The 18,319-nt window shown below is 42.5% G+C and overlaps 2 protein-coding genes across 2 annotated transcripts; both read right to left on the bottom strand.

The window, feature by feature from the left end:
* Positions 1 to 526: 526 nt before the first annotated feature.
* Positions 527 to 1,425, bottom strand: hbbe1.1 (hemoglobin beta embryonic-1.1). Its single transcript, XM_081368191.1, has 3 exons — positions 1,277 to 1,425; positions 962 to 1,184; positions 527 to 850 (listed from the first exon to the last, which is right to left on the bottom strand). Exons 1-3 carry the CDS (start codon positions 1,366 to 1,368, stop codon positions 722 to 724), a joined length of 444 nt encoding a protein of 147 aa, XP_081224317.1. The 5' UTR covers positions 1,369 to 1,425; the 3' UTR covers positions 527 to 721.
* Positions 1,426 to 17,129: 15,704 nt separating this feature from the next.
* Positions 17,130 to 18,161, bottom strand: LOC308699805 (hemoglobin subunit alpha). Its single transcript, XM_081380853.1, has 3 exons — positions 17,826 to 18,161; positions 17,450 to 17,657; positions 17,130 to 17,355 (listed from the first exon to the last, which is right to left on the bottom strand). The coding sequence occupies exons 1-3, from the start codon at positions 17,918 to 17,920 to the stop codon at positions 17,227 to 17,229; spliced, it is 432 nt and encodes a 143-aa protein (XP_081236979.1). The 5' UTR covers positions 17,921 to 18,161; the 3' UTR covers positions 17,130 to 17,226.
* Positions 18,162 to 18,319: the final 158 nt, after the last annotated feature.

The raw sequence follows: 18,319 nt of genomic DNA, 5'->3' as shown, positions 1-18,319 counted from the left end.
CCCTGTATATTATATCCTGTAGGGCCTACATAAAGTGGTTCATTTTCTTTTGTGTGTTTGTTTAATTAGAACTTGAAATAGGACTAATCTGCATGTATTAAGCTATTTGGTTCCACTTCATTTCGATAGTCAACTTTAGACATTCTACGAACTATTAGTAACTTTGCAACAACATGTCAACTATAACTCTCATTAGAGTATTAGTAGACTGTCAGTAGACTGTTAGGTTATGGTTAGGTGTTAGGGTTCGGGTTAGTAGAATAAGTTGAATTGTAGTTGCCAAGTTACTAGTCTGTAGAATATATGTTGGTGGAGCATCAAAATAAAGTGTTAGCAGATATTAGGCAGACAATCTACTAATAATGTAATAATAGTTAGTTGATATGTAGTTGCAAAGTGGACTATCAAAATAAAGTGTTACCGGTTATTTCACCAATATTATTATGAGAGGTCTTCGTATTAGGTTATGCACGAACTTGCTGCCTATTTTAATATAATAAGTCTGATCTGTTAGAGACAGTTTTTATCAAGGTTTGTTTTATTTTCAAATTAAAGGTTGTCTGCAGCAGAAGCAATCCCAAAGACACAAAGAGTGAATTCATGCGAATATGAAAGAACACATAATGCACTGAATATTGAATATTTAAATATTTATTTGCTTAAACTCAGAAATCATATTCTAAACATCAGATGATCCTCTGTGCACAAGCAGGTTTAGTATCTAGTGATACTGTCTTCCAAGGGCGGAGACCACGACGGCGATGAATTTCTGAAAAGCGGCCTGGACTGCAGGTGTGAATCCAGCACCCATTTGTGCAGCAACAACGATGGTTAAGCAGTCAGCCAAAAGCTGTGGGAGGACAGAGAGCAGTGATATATACACAGACGAGATACGTGAACAATGAAGCCAGAACAAGACCATATAGCCTATTAATGAACGTTACTTGAGCGTCAAACTTACCCTGAAGTTATCAGGATCTACGTGGAGCTTCTCGGAGTGCAGCACACTTAGTTCAGCATAGGTGGCTTTAATGTTGTCCATGTTCTTCACAGCCCTGTCCAGGCCACCGAGCACAGTTTTACCGTGAGCAGCAACCATGGGGTTTCCCATGATGGCAGCGGCGTTGTAGAGGTTTCCAAAATTGCCGAAGTACCGCTGGGTCCAGGGGTACACGATAAGACATCTACGAAACACAATGAGAAGAAATCATTTTATCAGAGCAGTTTCGAAACTAGTTGCCTGCCTTAAAGTTAAAGTATTGCTAAGACTCAATACCTTGCCAGGGCTTGGGGACCAACGACGTCGTAGTTAATCTTGGAGAAGACGTCCTGGATGGTGGCCCTCTCAAATTCTGTCCACTCAACCATGTTTCCAACTTTAGATGTTCAGACTAAACGACTTTAACAGAAGCTGAAGAATCCTGTGAAGAGAGAGTTTCAGAGATGTTCTTTTAAATGCGGTTCGTCACCACACCCCTTAGCAGGCTATTGGGTGATAAGTTTGTGGGTTGTTTCAACCACGTCCATCCAAGAGATTCATATCATAGACTACTTACTTTTCTAATATCTACAAAGACTAAACAATATTTTGCTGAAAAAAAAAAAATAGAAACAACAATAGGCCGTTTGAGACTACTGCATCATGTTTAAAGCCTACCATATTGAATATGTCAACGTTTTTTACAGAACGATTATTGTTATCGGATGCCATAGATTGTATATGATGGAAATAAATAATACATGCATATGAATTAATATTTTTGTACATTGGACAATTCTGAACAGAATTTAGTATCTGAGAAGAGGTGATGTTCTCTCATATCTCCACCACTTGGACAAATAACTGATCTCCCATGAGAGTTGCAAACTACAGAATAATTACGAAATCGAATAGCATATAGAGACGTATGTATTTGACAATACAGGTTCCTAAATACAAATGTAATTTGAATAACTGTTTATCAAAAAAAATTATAATTATTATAATAAAATAATGAAATTAAAAGCGACTGTCTCCTTAATTTACACAAGTTCTTCAGTATGCTAGGCCATATTAAATCTGAACATAGGCAACTTTTGCTATATCATATTCCCATAACCTCGCACAGGCTCGCAGTAACTTTATATTGTCCAAGCCTACAATAGAAATGCCTTGCATCACAGTCTTTTAGCGACCTCTGCTGTTCACGTCTATTAAGTTTGCTAATATAATAAATGTAAATTAAACAGAATTAGTTCACCACTTTCGCCAGCAGGAGACGCCAATATCTCTCTCTCTCTCTCTCTCTCTCTCTCTCTCTCTCTCTCTCTCTCTCTCTCTCTCTCTCTCTCTCTCTCTCTCTCTCTCTCTCTCTCTCTCTCTCTCTCTCTCTCTCTCTCTCTCTCTCTCTCTCTCTCTCTCTCTCTCTCTCTCTCTCTCACACACACACACACACACAATTCCATTTTTTCCAAAATACCCCATAATTTGTATTATATATTCATAATGTTAATATCATCATTTGCTACATGATAATATCATCATATTTTAAACATTTGCTATTAAGTCCACTATGGGCAGTACATCCACTGATTCCTTTCGAGAACATTATTGCCTAATGCCCAAAGGCTTTACATGTGGTCTCAAATTAATAGGCCTAATTACTTATTTGTTCACATGTACAATATATTGACAAAGAATTTTTTTGGGGGATGCCTGCCTTTACAAGCACATAAACTTTAATGACATCCCATTCTTAATCCGTAGGGTTTAATATGGAGTTGGCCCACCCTTTGCAGCTATAACAGCTTCAGCTCTTCTGGGAAGGCTTTCCACAAGGTTTTGACCATTCTTCTAGAAGCGCATTTGTGAAGGTCAGGCACTGATGTTGGACGAGAAGGCCTGTCTTGCAGTCTCCACTCTAATTCATCCCAAAGGTGTTCTATCGAGTTGAGGTCAGGACTCTGTGCTGACCAGTCAAGTTCCTCCACACCAAACTCGCTCATTCATGTCTTTATGGACCTTGCTTTGTGCACTGGTGCGCAGTCATGTTGGAACAGGAAGGGGCCATCCCCAAACTGTTCCAACAAAGTTGGGAGCATGTAATTGTCCAAAATGTCTAGGTATGCTGAAGCATAAAGAATTCGTTTCACTGGGGGCCAAGCCCAATCCCTGAAAAACAACGCCACACCACAATCCACCCTCCACCAAACTTTACACTTGGCACAATGAAGTCAGGCAAGCACCATTTCCTGGCAACCGCCAAACCCCGACTCCTGCATCAGCATCCGCTGACCTCACTCTGTGATTTTACATGGCCTACCACTTCTCGCTGAGTTGCCCAATTGCTTCCACTTTGTTATAATGGACTTAACGAAAGATTTTACGAATGGACTCATTGCACAGATGGCAACCTATCAAGGTACCACGCTTGAATTCACTGAGCTCCTGAGAGTGACCCATTCTTTCACAAATGTTTGAAGGTGCTTGATTGTATACAACTGTGGCCATGGAAGTGATTGGAAAACCTGAATTCAATGATTCTGAGGGGTGTCCCAATACTTTTGTCAATATAGTGTATAACAATGTGATTTAAGCACTGAACTGGCCAGAAAGGGTTGGTAAATCCTACAATAATTTGGAGACACTCGCAGCTCCGCTTACATCGAGACAGTGGACGTGCGGACAGTTATAGGCCTATTAGTATGGCGCTTTTTAGACAATTCCAGAATGTTTGTGAGTATGGCAAGCTGTTTAGCTTAAAATGTTCCAGCGATACTCGTAATTGCATTTTTTTTTACTAGTAAGACCTCAGTTTGAGAGTAATAACAATATAGTAACAATTACAATTGACCAATCGGTAAGCCCCTCCCCTCGAACGTAGATGAGCCAATGGCAGTGGGCATTTCCTAAACCCAAACAAGACAGAGCAAAATGTCTGTCTTGTTTGGCTCTCTAAGGATCACCCCCAATCCCAATGAAGACGAAAACATAAATTTGTATGGTTGTCATACTCTTGTTAAGTTACAATTAAAGTTAGTGAGTCCATGCAGACTGGTCTACAATTCAATCCCAGCAAACACAAAACATTGGCACAAAATACCCAACCTTCTAACAACATCAGAAGAAATGTGGTTTCAACCGAGGAAATACATCAGTAGGCTATACACCGCTTTGTAAAAAGTAACGCTGGGAACATTTTAAGCAAAAATGGCTTGCCATATGTGAGCGAAGAACGATATGATCTGAATGTTATCATGCACAAAGAAGAAATACGTTAAAGCCATCGCACCACGGAAGGCTCCAGGAAATCTGTTAATCCGCATATTGCAGAGACAAGGGGATTTCATAGCAATCATTGCCATCATTGCTGAGGACCGTTCAAGCTAGGCCTATAATGGAAAATGTCTAGTATTTTAGAGAGCGCATATAATAGAGAGGCGAAAACTTGACCAGCATTGGACCAGCCAAGATAAAAGCGTTGTGCAATAACGATTAACTTTTTCTAATAAAGTTTGTAATTATTATATCTAATTGGTGTAGTTCTTGGAAGGAAAGTTATTGGCAATAGCCTATGTCAGTTATTAGAAATATGGAATCAATTACATTTCAATTACCCTTCATATATACGTATGAGTTCAGCTGAACAATTACACTATTTTCTTTAAGAGGCTGCTATACAGCCGAAATGATGCAAACTGTCCATGATTACAGTTTGCATTATTTCGACAGTATATCAGCCTCTAAAAGAAAATAGTGTAATTGTTCAGCTGAACTTTTTTGAATAATTTTCCTGTTAAAGCTGCTTTGAATTTTGTAACAAGCTATAGGCTATAGAGGTAAATAAAGGTCACTTGACATTTTAAGATTTAGAAGTCCGTGATAAATTGTGATAACAGGAAACAAAGAGTTGGAACATTATATTGTAGATATTTAGGCTGCTGACTGTTTAAATAGCTAACTTTTGGTTGGTTTACTCTTATCTATAGACCCTTTCCAAAAAAAGACCATGACCATGGTATCCCTGTGTAATTACTGTGTGATTTCATGTAAGCTGGAAGCCCAAATTATGTACAAATAAACAACTAAATACTTGAAATCGTTTAAGTTGTGGGCCCTGAATCTATAATCTATGGAATTTTAACGTTTTGAATGGAATTATGGAAATAAATAAACTTTTCCATGATATTCTAATTTTTTGGAAAGGGTCTGTATATACCCAGCAAACACAGAACGTCAGCACAATGTACCCTTCTAAAAACGTTTTAACAACATGGCCAAAAGGTTGCTATATAACTACACTGTTAGACCTTACCAGGTTTTTTTTTTTACAGTAAAATACTGGCAACAGATTTACTGTTAATTGTACAGTTCTTTACTGTAATCTACAGTATGTTACTGTAAAAATGCACTAAATTAAAAAGTGAGTTAACTAATTTCACTTGCAGAAACCGACTGCCTTACATTGACCAACTGTCATTTAAATGTATTGTAACTAAAATGTATAATGCATTAATAATGTGAGCAAAGTATTACTGTGAACTTATTTCATTTGAGGCCACTAAAAAACTATTGTACATAAAAGATTTCCACTGGACCAGCAACTACACAGGCAACGCCTGTTAAATAAAGCAACATGCAGCATATCATCAATGTTTGTACATCTTCTCCTGGACTGAAGCACAGGCTCTACTCTTCAGCACAATGGTGACCCAAAAAACTAAATTTTACAGTAAACTATTGGCAACAGTGTTGCCAGTATATACCTCTTTTATAACTTACAGTTTATTATTGTTAAAATACATTTTGTGGGGGGTGTCTTTTTATCTTACACTATTAACCCTTTCAACCCCACAGGAAAATCCACACTACAAAGAGTACAAGTATCATTGACGCAGTGTTGCAGTGAGATAATTAAGGGAATATGTAAGTGATTGTTGAGCATTAGTGATGAACACCTGCTGTTAACAAGCAGATTCACTGAAGGAAAAAGGAACACATGAACAGAAAATAGAGAAACACAAGAAATGCAACTGCCTTCCAGCCACTACACACTATTACACTTATTATTAACCAGTAGCCTATGACTTTATTTCTGGCATACATCTACAGAAGTTGTTATTGAGATGTTTAATTGAAAATGTTTGGTTTGAAGTTACCATTATAGAGTGTTTGCTTTTAGTTGGGACTCTTTTTAACATTAGTTTCTTTCTTGCTGCTTGAACTGTTTTTGCAGGTCACACTTGTGCATACACACATAGTTAGTGAATGATTGCATTTATATTGATTATGATGCCAAAATCATCATATAGCATATACATTCAGAGTTTAATCCTGTATCAAAAGTGTTACATTACTACCACTGTGAAACTACAGCAAAGAGTTACAATTATGATTTATTTTAACACATCATGCACAACCAAAGCAACAGAGCTACACTGTATTGTAGAAACACAGAGATATCAAAAATTAGCACATGAATCTCAACAATGGTGGCAAAAAACAAACAAACAAACAAACAAACAAACAAACAAACAAACAAACAAACAAACAAACAAAACAAACAAACAAACAAAAAATAAAAATATATATATTTTTTTTATTTTTTTTATTCATGCAGCAGTGCATGCTGGGAGTTTTATACTATCCTGGAACCCAGCATGCATTGTGACATGATACTTTTGATTGTCACCATTGTTGAGAATGTGCTGATTGTTGATGTCTGTGTGTGTCTGAGTTAAGCAGGAGTTCAAATTGTTTTAATGCACTATATGATTTCAATATCCTTCAGAATAACTAGTTACAGATATACTGCTGTATTTCATGTTGTAGATTAACAGATGTATGATACAAATTCCAAAGCTTATATACTGGATGTGATCAGAGAATCAGACATGTTCAGGATGATTATGGCATCATCTCAACAGCCTAAAACACCTGATCATCTTCCTCTTGGCTTTTTCTTGCCATAACTAATGTTTTAGAAACACACAGTTAAAGCAGCCAGAGATAAACTAATGTTATAAAGTCAAGGGTCAAGAGACCAACTAAAACAAATACTGATCTCCATCATGGTGACAACAAACTTTATTATTTTCAATAAAATATTAACAACTAAATATATGTTAATTCTTAACAAGAACTTTTGTACATGTATGAAAGAAATAATCGTAAACTGGTTTGTAAACTGGTTTCAAACTCGGTGACTGGAAGTCAGTTGTAGTTCTTGTGTTTCTCTTTTTTCTGTTCTTGTTTCTCTGTCCTTCAGTGATTCTGCTTATCAGGTGTTCATCAGTTTCAATTCACTCACTTCTTTTCATTCACTCTGTCAAGGCGACTATATATATATATATATATATATATATATATATATATATATATATATATATATATATATATATATATATATATATATTTACATTAGTGAACTAATGTAGGGAATAGCGAATTAGGGTATAGGGTGTGTTTGGGAAAACAGCCTCTGAGTGTCGATTTTGAGCACTGTTAATTTACAGTAGGCTATATTCCTGTATGCTATTTTTGTTCTCTTACGAGAGGTTCTCTCGTACTGCGTGATATATCTTACGCTATGGGGAAATCTCTTTTCCGCGAGATACTGAAGCCAAAAATTATCCTTAATTTTGGAATAATGCAAAACGCGTTGCGGCAGCATGCAGACATAGGCAAGACGGCGCGCGCGCCTATTGGCTGCCCTGCGGCAACTGCAGCAGCCTACCGAGAGGCCCCATCGTGAGGCCCCACCACTGCGTCACGTCCTGCCGAAAAGGGCGTGGCCTGGGCCTATAAACATAGCTCGACAGGCTGGTAATCTGATTTTTCATCTCTTCAGCGGAGCTCACGCATCGCTGGATCCTGAGAGAAAGAAGCCGCGCCGTCAGAGAAAGCCTTTCAGCGGGACGAGCCTTGCATCTGAAGCCGCTGGCCACGCCGCCTTCAGTCGCCGTTCCTGCTGCGCTATCCGGCACATTATATCCTTTTCACTGCTAGTGCAGTTTCACCCACTCAGCGACGGGGACCGCCATGTCATCTGCGTTTCCTGCCTGGGTGAGGATCATGCAGCTCTCGTGCTCACTGACGGCGGATGCCCTCACTGCGAGCTATTGCCCATGGTGGCTCTGAGGACTCGCCTGGCATCCTTCACCGAGACTGCACCTCCACCCGCTGCGGTGCCGCGCCGTAAAAAGCGCTGTGCTCAGCTGAGTACAGCTTCACCGCCAGCTTCGCTGCCTGCTTCACCTGAGTCTCTCACTCCCGGACAGCGGCCGCAGTCTGCCGCCGCTTCCGTCATGGATGACGACGAAGAAGCGGCATCTGTAGAGGAGGACAGCTGCTCTATCCTGGCGTCGGACAGTGAGGATTGGTCGAGCTCTGTGGATCTCGCCCCCTCTGCTCGCGAGCCTTCTGGGAAAAGGGATAGCATCGAAGCAGAGCTGACGCGTCTGCTCACGCAGGCCGTGGAGAGCCTCGGCCTCGAGTGGTCGGCGCCCGCGGAGCCTGCGCACAACCGGCTGGATTGTCTGTGTTTTCCTGCAAGGGGACCACGTTTCGCCGCCTTCAAGACCCGCTCCGTTTCTTCCTGAGCTTCATGAAGAACTCGCAAAGTCTTGGAACGCCCCCTTCTCAGCCAGGATGCATACCTCTGCCTCGGAAGCATTCTCCTCTGCTGGACGGCGCGCTAAGACGGCGCTACCATCCAAAGCTTGCCGCACGACTTCAGCCATGCACAGTCGCGCTTACACCGCCGCTGGACAGGCTGCATCGGCGTTGCACACAATGGCCACCCTGCAGATCTTCCAGGCCGACCTTCTCCGCAAACTGGATGAGGAAGGACCGGAAGCTATCAGCTTGCCAGATTTAAGGAGTGCCACGGATCTTGCACTCCGCGCCACTAAGTCCGCTGCACAGGCCATAGGGCGGAACATGGCCTCTCTCACCATTGCTGAGAGACATTTATGGTTGACGCTCTCTGAGATGCCGGACTCGGAGCGCGCCGCGTTCCTCGACGCCCCCATCTCTTCTTCTTCCGACCTCTTTGGATCGTCCGTCAAAGATTTCGCGGACAGATTCGCTGAGGTGCAGAAAACGTCACAGGCCATGAAACATTTTTTGCCGAAGCGCTCCAGCTCCGCAACAGGCCGCTCTAAACAGCCGTCTTTTCGAAGCTCACAGCCTCCGCCCGCCGCTGCCTCACAGCGTCGACAGGCCCGAGACCCGAGACCGCGCTCTCGCTCTGCCGGCCACCGCCCTCCGCGTGGGCCCCGGCCGAAGATTGAGATAAAGCCCGAGGCCTCAAAGTCTTCCTAGCCCGCCTAGGAAAATGACGGTGTTCAAGTCCTGCTGCAGCCAGACTTTCACCAAAACTTCTCGCTCGTTCAGTTCCAGAAAATGGGACTGTTCCAGTGTATTCTGCGGAAAACAAGCCGGTACCACGGCCCGCTTGCCTGCACACAAACGCCAGTTTTACGGCGACCCAGATGAATCTCTCAAAGAGTGTATTTCCTGGTATTCCGGCCATGGCCGATGGTGTTATGAGTGTAGTAAAAATGCTCACTGCCCAGTGCTCATTCCTACACACAAGCACAGCCCACCCCACAGGGCTCACACACATAAAATCGACTCATGTCGATTGTGCATTAAATGTAGTGAATGTGCCCATGACCCAGTGCCCACAAACACTACACACTGCATGTCTCACGGTTTCTGTAAAAGCGAAACCAACACACATACAGTCAGCTCAAGCCGACGGTGTTTTCAGTGTAGTAAATGTGCCCGCTGTCCCGCGCCCACATTCACTCACAGACATGACAAGCCCCACGGGGTTCCCCCCGCTCGCTCTCTCTCAGCAAGCCGCCATATGAGAGTGCTTATAAGCCGCAAGCCTCGAACGCTGCAAGCACGACGTCTATGTTACAGCATACCGAAGCTCTCCGGCTGCCACTATGTCACGGCCAGAGTCCAGATCTCATTCAACCCCTAGCTATTCATGCAAATGCGTGGGCAAAGCTTCCCGGGGTATCAGAATGGGTGCTGAACATTATAAAAAGAGGCTATTCACTACAGTTCGCTCGACACCCCCGCCGTTGCGCGGCGCGAATCGAAACTACGGTAGAAAAGGAAGTAGCACATCTACTTCGAACCGAAATTGCGAAACTGTTGAGCAAAGGGGCCATAGAGCCTTTATCTCAAGCTCAGAGCGAAGGGGGTCTGTACAGCAGATATTTTCTGGTACCGAAAAAAGACGGGGGTCTCAGACCCATTCTAGATCTAAGACAGCTGAACAAAGCGTTTTCGAAACGCCGGTTCAGAATGCTCACAACCAGGAAAATCCTCGCGCAAATTCGTCAAGGGGACTGGCGATTTTTGGGCGATTTTTGAGATTCGCCTTCGAGGGCCAGGCATATCAATACGCAGTCCTACCGTTTGGCCTGTCCCTAGCACCCCGTACATTCACGATGTGCATGGATGCGGCACTCGCACCCCTGAAACTTCGGGGAATGCGAGTTTTGAACTACTTGGACAATTGGCTGGTTCTAGCTCAGTCACACTCAGAGCTCATAGAAAACAGGACCATATTACTCGAACATCTCGAGAATCTGGGTCTCAAAGTCAATTGGACGAAAAGTTCACTGTCTCCCACTCAGAGAATATCTTTTCTGGGCACAGAACTGGACTCGCTGTCTATGACAGCACAGCTATCACCGCAGCGCAGAGTGGATATTCAGCGCATGACGGAAACCTTAGTCCGGCACTATAGTCCTACTCAGAAAGTTTCAAAGGATGCTGGGTCTCATGGCCTCAGCATCATCAGTACTCCAGTTGGGTCTGCTTCGCATGCGCCCACTGCAGTTCTGGCTAAAAGCACGAGTACCGTGCCGAGCGTGGACCTCCGGTCTTTCTTGCCTCAAGGTCGATCAGAAATGTGTCTCAGCTCTGAAACCTTGAAGAGTGATCGACTGGTACCAGTCAGGTGTAAGCCTGGGGACTTCCTCGAGTGTGAAGGTGGTGTCTATGGACGCCTCCACCTCGGGATGGGGAGCGCTGCTCGAGGGCAGACCGTTCTTCGGCCAGTGGTCAGAACGGGAAAAGCTTCTACACATAAACTGCTTGGAAATGATGGCAGTCGACAACGCGCTGAGGCGCTTTTGTCCCCAGATAAAAGGACACCACGTCTTGGTCAATGTGTCAGTGGTGGCCTATATAAATCGCCAAGGAGGTATCAGGTCCCGAAACCTTTACAGGCTGATGGAGCGCCTCTTGGTCTGGGCTCAGCACAATCTGCGCTCACTGAGAGCAGCGCACGTGCCTGGCCACCTGAATGTGGGACCAGACAGACTGTCCAGGAACAATGTTCCAGCAGGAGAATGGTCTCTACACCCGCAGACAGTCCAGCTGCTGTGGGAGACATTTGGCAGAGCGAAAGTAGACCTGTTTGCGTCTCAGGAAAACGCTCACTGTCCGGAGTTTTTCTCCAAGAGCAGGGATGCGCTGGCCCATGTCTGGCCCTGCTGCCCGCTCTATGCTTTTCCCCCCGTCACTCTCCTACCTCAGGTATTAGAGCGGATCATGGAAAACGGATGCTCAGTGCTACTAGTGGCTCTGTTCTGGAAGAACCAGGCTTGGTTCCCGGTTCTGATGCAGCTGACAAGCACTGCCCCATGGCCGATACCATTGAGGAGGGACTTCCTCTCTCAGGCCAAGGGCTCGATCTGGCATCCTCACCCGGAGCTTTGGTCCCTACATGCGTGGGCCATCAACGTGTACCCTCTAACCTCCCGGTGGGAGTGTTAAACACGATCATGCAGGCTAGGGCCCCCTCTACGAGACGGCTCTATTCCTCATGGTCTGTGTTCTCTAGCTGGTGCACAGCCCGTGGAATATCACCCCCAAATTGTGGGGTGACGGAGGTTCTCTCCTTCCTGCAAGAGCTACTGGATAAGGGCAGAACCCCATCCACGCTCAAGGTTTACGTGGCGGCCATAACAGCGTTTACTAAACCGACGCTTGACCAGTCACTTGGAAGGAACGATCTGGTCATTCGCTTCCTTAGAGGAGCTAAGAGGTTAAATCCTCCCAGACCTCCCTCAGTTCCCATGTGGGACCTTTCTACGGTCTTGGAAGCCATGAAAGGTGCCCCATTCGAGCCAATCCAATCAATAGATATCAAACACTTGTCTTTCAAGACAGTGTTTCTTCTGGCTCTCGCTTCAGTAAAGCGTATAGGGGACTTACAAGCGCTCTCAGTGAGCGCGACATGTATGGAGTTTGGGCCAAATGACTCGAAAGTCATACTCAAACCGAGGCACGGGTATGTTCCTAAATCCCTCAACACACCGTTTAGGGCTCATGTGATTTCCCTGTCGGCCCTGCCGGTCTCTAATGAGGAGAAGGACGCGAGCTTCCTTTGCCCGGTCAGGGCATTAAGGGCTTATGTGTCTCGCTCGAATGTCTTCAGACAGACAGAGCAGCTCTTTGTCTTGTTCAACGGACGTTCTAAGGGACTAGTCGTGTCGAAACAGAGCCTATCCAGATGGATAGTTGATGCTATAGTGCTGGCTTATGCTTCTAAGGGCCTGCAGTGCCCGTTAGGTGTCAGAGCGCACTCCACAAGAGGCATGGCCTCGTCGTGGGCTTGGTCTAGTGGGATTGCCTTGCAAGATATCTGTATGGCGGCAGGCTGGGCCTCCCCATCTACATTTATAAGGTTTTATAACCTAGAGGTTCCCGCCTTGCAGGCTAAGCTGCTTTCGGTCTAATAGATCAGTATTGTCTGCCCCGATGCTTTCGGTCCAGAATACTGAAACTGCTTGAGCGACGCTCGCTGATCGATCATGCAACACTATGGGCAGTGTGTAAGACCCATAATATTCATCAGACCAGGCCGAGTTTTTCGCCCTGGCTGTGTGGAACACTATCGATATAATTGCTCCTTATAGGATGCTATTTATTACAGGAATGATGCTATTACCTTTCGATGCAGCACAAACGGCAATAGTCGCTGAACGCCATCGTGTACACATAAATCTCTGACCCATCGTCTTCTTCGTTGTCAAATTTCTGTCGCTACATACGTCATCTGGTACAATTGAAACGATTGGCTATGAGCTACGTACAGGCGCATTTGATAGACATTCGTAGCGCCCAATAAGCGGCTCTGGGCATTCGTAAACCACGCCTCAAATACGAGAAAATGAACATGGTTCCCAGACCATAGGTGTGTTCGACATCGGCTGCGACTGGATGTAACCGATCGGTGAGAGTAGGGGAGGCGGGGAGGAGCTGCAAACGGAGATGTGAAGTCGGACACTTTCTAGTTCCCGTAGTGACCGCTCATGTGGTGTTTGCATAGCCTACTTTACCACAGCTGAAGTGAAATAAATGCAATATTTGCCTAATAATGCACAGATGTTTCAGAGACATTTTCATTCAATACTTTATGTACTGCTTCATACAGCATCTGTTTGAACAAATTAAAGTTCAACATAAGCTACTATCAATGAAGTGGAGTCTACGTTTTTTAATCAGTTTTAATTTGATAAACATGACACAATAAAACATCGCAACTACATGAAAAGAGTGTTTACTGTTATAAAAAACTGATTTGTGAGCTTTAGAGGAACTAAAGGTGTTCGAATAAACACGAAACACACGTGATCGTTTTCATGCAGTGAATCCGGCCAATCGTGGAACAGCTGTGTCGTCATCAGCCCTCGTGCAGCTGCTCTTGAGAAGATGTGCTGGCTGAGTTCTCCGGCTACTCTCGAATCGCTCTCGCGGTACTTTGATGGCACACGTCACAGTCACGTGGCGTCGGCGCTGCATCAAGTCGGACAAAATTTCTAACCGGCATGCACTGCTTCAAGTCAGCCGCCGATCGGTCTGCGCAGAGCTGCATGAAGTCGAACAAGCCTAATGTCTCAATGAGACGAGGTCTGACGTTAGCCAGGCTAGGAAAATGATATGATATTAGGCTTGTTTGAGATGCGCCTTGCCTCGCCTGCAATGTAGCCGAGAGTAGGCGGCTGCAGTGAGAGGAGGAGTGAAAAAAGCGCAGGCAAGACGGACAGTTCTCTCTTCTCGCAGTGGATCTGACACCTGTGAGATCAAAGATGGATATCGCGGGATTCACCGGATTCACGCTTGTGCACAGTGTTGCTAATAAACTGGATAGAATTTAAGTTCTGTTGCTTTTATGAAAATAAATAGAATGAACAAGACACCCAAAGTAGCCTACTTATTTAATTCCATTCCAAATACATGTTTATCAGTCTTTTTTTCTTTAATACAGACTTGTTTTTTTTTTAAAATAAAAAATACATTGCATAACCCATAGAGATCGCACTGTTAGTTAGTTTGGGAATATTCACACATAATTTATACACATAAAACATGATATCAGAGTTTTAAAATCAAACATTTTAAAAGAGAACAAATACATCACGGTTGTTTAAACCAATGAGCATTAAGCTGTGTCGTCAGCAAGTCGTTTCCCATCATGCTTTTGATCAGCGCAGTCGGTGGAGAGCAACTGCGCGCGACTGCAGAATCCGACAGGTGCGCCTTGCGCTCGCGAGAGATTTTTGACATACGTCAGCATGACATCAGAGCAAGGCGGACCGCACTCGGACACATTTCTAACCGGCATGCATCTCGCGCTGATCACCGGTGATCGATTCTGCGCAGATTTTGCTCATCTCAAACAAGCCTATGGTCAGAATTTGGCCTTTTTTTACAGCAAGGGTTAACAATGTACGTTGTGTGGTGAAGGTGCAGGTTCCACACTGTAAAAATCTCGTACAAAAACAACAACAACAAAAAAAAACTTAGTACTAATTTCCCCTAGTAGAAATGCAACGTGTCACAGACGTTGCCACCACCTAAAAGTGTTTGCTGGGTAGACCCTTAAAACTATTGGCTACCTTCCCCGTGTTCTGCAACAGAATTTAGTTAATTAATAACAAATGAAATCACAAAAGTTTAGCAAATACTTTTCGACATTTAATATTTCTTTTTTTTTTTTTTTACAATAAACGAATAAATTATTTTGTTCCTTTACTGAGTAGGCTATCTTATTTTTTCTTCCACCGTCACAAATATTCAATAGCCTAATAATGAAAATAGTGCGGACCAAATATTTAAAAACGTCTTTCTTGTGAAATCACATGAACCATGCAGAAACATCAATCAGATGTACTTTAAAGTAACAATAAGCAGTTTGATACGTATTTTCTCTGCAGGATACATTTTAGTGCCGTCCGAATCCATAACCTAACTAACCCAACCCGCGTAAAAATCCCTGACCAAATTAGTACCTGTTGTTGTTTTTTTGACTTCTTGAGTTTACAAGAAGAGATTCAAAATCCAATGTTTAAATCCTTTTTGATCACCGCCGAGCACCGTACGTATGTACACTTTTATTACTGAAATGCTGGAAAGTATTTACAAAAACAATATTTCATCGCAGCTCCACCTCAGCGAACAAAAATGGGAAAGAGAAGAAAGCACGTAAAAATTGTAGGCCTAAATGGTTAGCTTAGCAGCAATATATGATACAATTTTAAAATATGTAGGCTAGGCCAAAGGTGATGATACAATGATACACAGGGCAACTTTTTGAGCAATGTTGCTGGGCAATCTTGCCGAGCGATTGTTGCTTGGGCACTTTCCCATTGAAAATGGGCAATAAATTTATATCTGGATCATTTAGATCGGTCGTGGGCCCTGTGTCTCATCTGGTTGCCCGTTGACGGCAACATTGCCCAGCAACATTGCTCAAAAAGTTGCCCCGTGTATCATCACCTTTATAGTTTGGATTCTTTTTTATAATATCCCTTGAGTCAAAATGCAATTTCAACTATTTTTAAAGTGCTTCTTTTATAAAGAACACCGCTTTCTCACATAATGCAGTGAAACAGCCCCTGCATGAGTGAATAATTTATTCTCGAGACTCGAGCCATAGATATCAACCATTTCAGCACCATCGCCACGGACAGCACCTGGTAACGTCGCACGTAAGAAGGTAAATCTTAACCAGCTTCATATGATTTGAGGAACACGCCTAGCAATGGTATACGCAGGTGAAACGGGAAACGTAGCCCTGAACATCTTTTGTTATGCACTGAAGTAAAAAGTCGTGCAGGTTTAGAATTACATATTAATGTTTTGATAAACTATTCGTAAAATACTGTAAAAGCTGCCTTACACTAAAATACATTTCATGCTGTTTAAATAAAAATAAAGTTGCATATTTTTTTGTTAGTCACATTATAAATAAAAATAAAAAAAATTAATCACTGAGGAAAAGTGTCATGATGAAATTATATATATATATATGAAGAGTTCAGATGCAAAAGCCTCTAAGTGCCATCTGAAATTTTCTTCTAGAATGATCATTTTTATAAAGCTTGTATATGTAAGTTAAGTAATTTCACTTAAATGACAATTAATAGGTCATTTTCATTGCCATTTAAGTGAAATTATTGAACTTAAATATACGAGCTTGATAAAAAATTATCATTCTTGAAGAAAATTTCAGATGGCACATGGTGTGTGTGTGTGTGTGTGTGTGTGTGTGTGTGTGTGTGTGTGTGTGTGTAGCCTATACTATGTATTTTTGAGTAAAAAGTATTTTTCCCTTGTAATTAAAATAGGCTACAATTAAATAATAGTAATAGAGGCTTTTGCATCTGAACTCTTAATATATATATATATATATATATATATATATATAATAGTACTATTGTGATTCGCATATGTTGTTCATCTTTATTAGAATATCTCTGTAATTTTAACCTCCTAGTATTCTGGATTCTAGCTCGCTCAGGTGAGAATGTCAACCAACATTATCTCTGAGTTGAATGAACTTTTCCCGGCCGCATTTTTGTAACTGATAAAGGTAAGTTAACCCTTCTTTACTCCATAGATTTGGGTCATTTTGAATATAAAAAAAAATAACATTTCATCATTGATTGATTGATTGATTGATTGATTGATTGATTGATTGATTGATTGATTGATTGATTGATTGATTGATGTCATATTGAGTAGGCCTATATCGTGTAGCGTTTACCCTGGGAACACACGATCGACATGATAAAATACAGGTTAATGGATAAAAACAAGACTCAACTCATTCAGTTCTGTGCCTTTTATTGAGAAATGTTATTCAGACATCATGCATGAGTTGGTTAGGGATGCCGCACAGTCTTGCCCGGATGCCCACTGGAAGTTTAGCGGTACTTCTCAGCAAGAGCCAGGGCCAAGTTCTGAAAAAACTTGTCAACTGACACGTGAACTTCTGGGCTGAAGTCTCCAGGGAAGAGCATGGCGATGACCACTATGATGTTGTGTGCGAGGATCTAGAAAAGTAATAAAGAGAAACACATTACCATGAGTAGACTATTACTACATGTCAGTGTTGAGTAGACTTGTAGTGCTACTGTTTTGGTGTACCTTGAAGTTGGCCGGGTCGATACGCAGCTTGAAAGCATGAAGTTCGCTCAGGGCGGCCAGACCTCCCACAAGGTCGTCTATTTTTGAAACGGCATCGCCGACTGCACCCATGATAACCTTGCCGTGCTTCCTCACTGGAGCAGAGCCGGGGCTCAGGTCAGCCCAGTGAGAGAAGTAGGTTTTGGTCTGAGGGTAGACGGTCAGCATTCTGAAGAAGAAAATAATAACAATAATCATTTGGGTAATCTAAACTTTAGGCTATGTAGAAGAGATAAAAAACATTAACTTTTCATGTTGTTTAGCAAAGTTATTTAACAAGTTTCTATAAAACTCCGTTTATCTTAACTTAAATAGAAAGACAATAGGTCAGTATTACCTGCCGAGGGCTTCAGCGCCAATCTCATCGGCCTTAGGGCTGATCTTACCCCAGATGGCCTTCACCGTAGCCTTGTCCTTATCAGAGAGACTCATCTTTTTTTCTCAAGTTAGATCGTCTTCAGAAAAAACGGTGCTGGCGAAAACGGGATTTTGTTCCACTTTTTATATAAAACTAAAGACGGGCACACCCATGCAATCGATCCAAACCACACCTCTTCAACGCTTTTCTGCTGATCTCTAACCTGTGGTGTCCAATCAAAAACGTGCCAATTTTGTGCTTCTTGTTTAATGAAGATAACGATTTTCTTTCTACGTATTCTATACGCATTTTTACAAAGATGTGTGTAAATTAAATGACAATTCAATGACAAATATGAAATTATTTTTTCATAATTTTTTTCAGTTGATCATAAATAAATATTTATTTTCATGTTTAAACTTATGAATCATAATTAACACGTTTAAATTAACTGAACCCAAAATTTCATTTTT

The sequence above is a fragment of the Scardinius erythrophthalmus genome, assembly GCF_964197995.2.
Source record: "Scardinius erythrophthalmus genome assembly, chromosome: 1".
NCBI classification, from domain to species: domain Eukaryota; kingdom Metazoa; phylum Chordata; class Actinopteri; order Cypriniformes; family Leuciscidae; genus Scardinius; species Scardinius erythrophthalmus.
The sequence above is the reverse complement of the archived record's forward strand: the minus strand, read 5'-3'. Positions and strand labels throughout refer to the sequence as shown.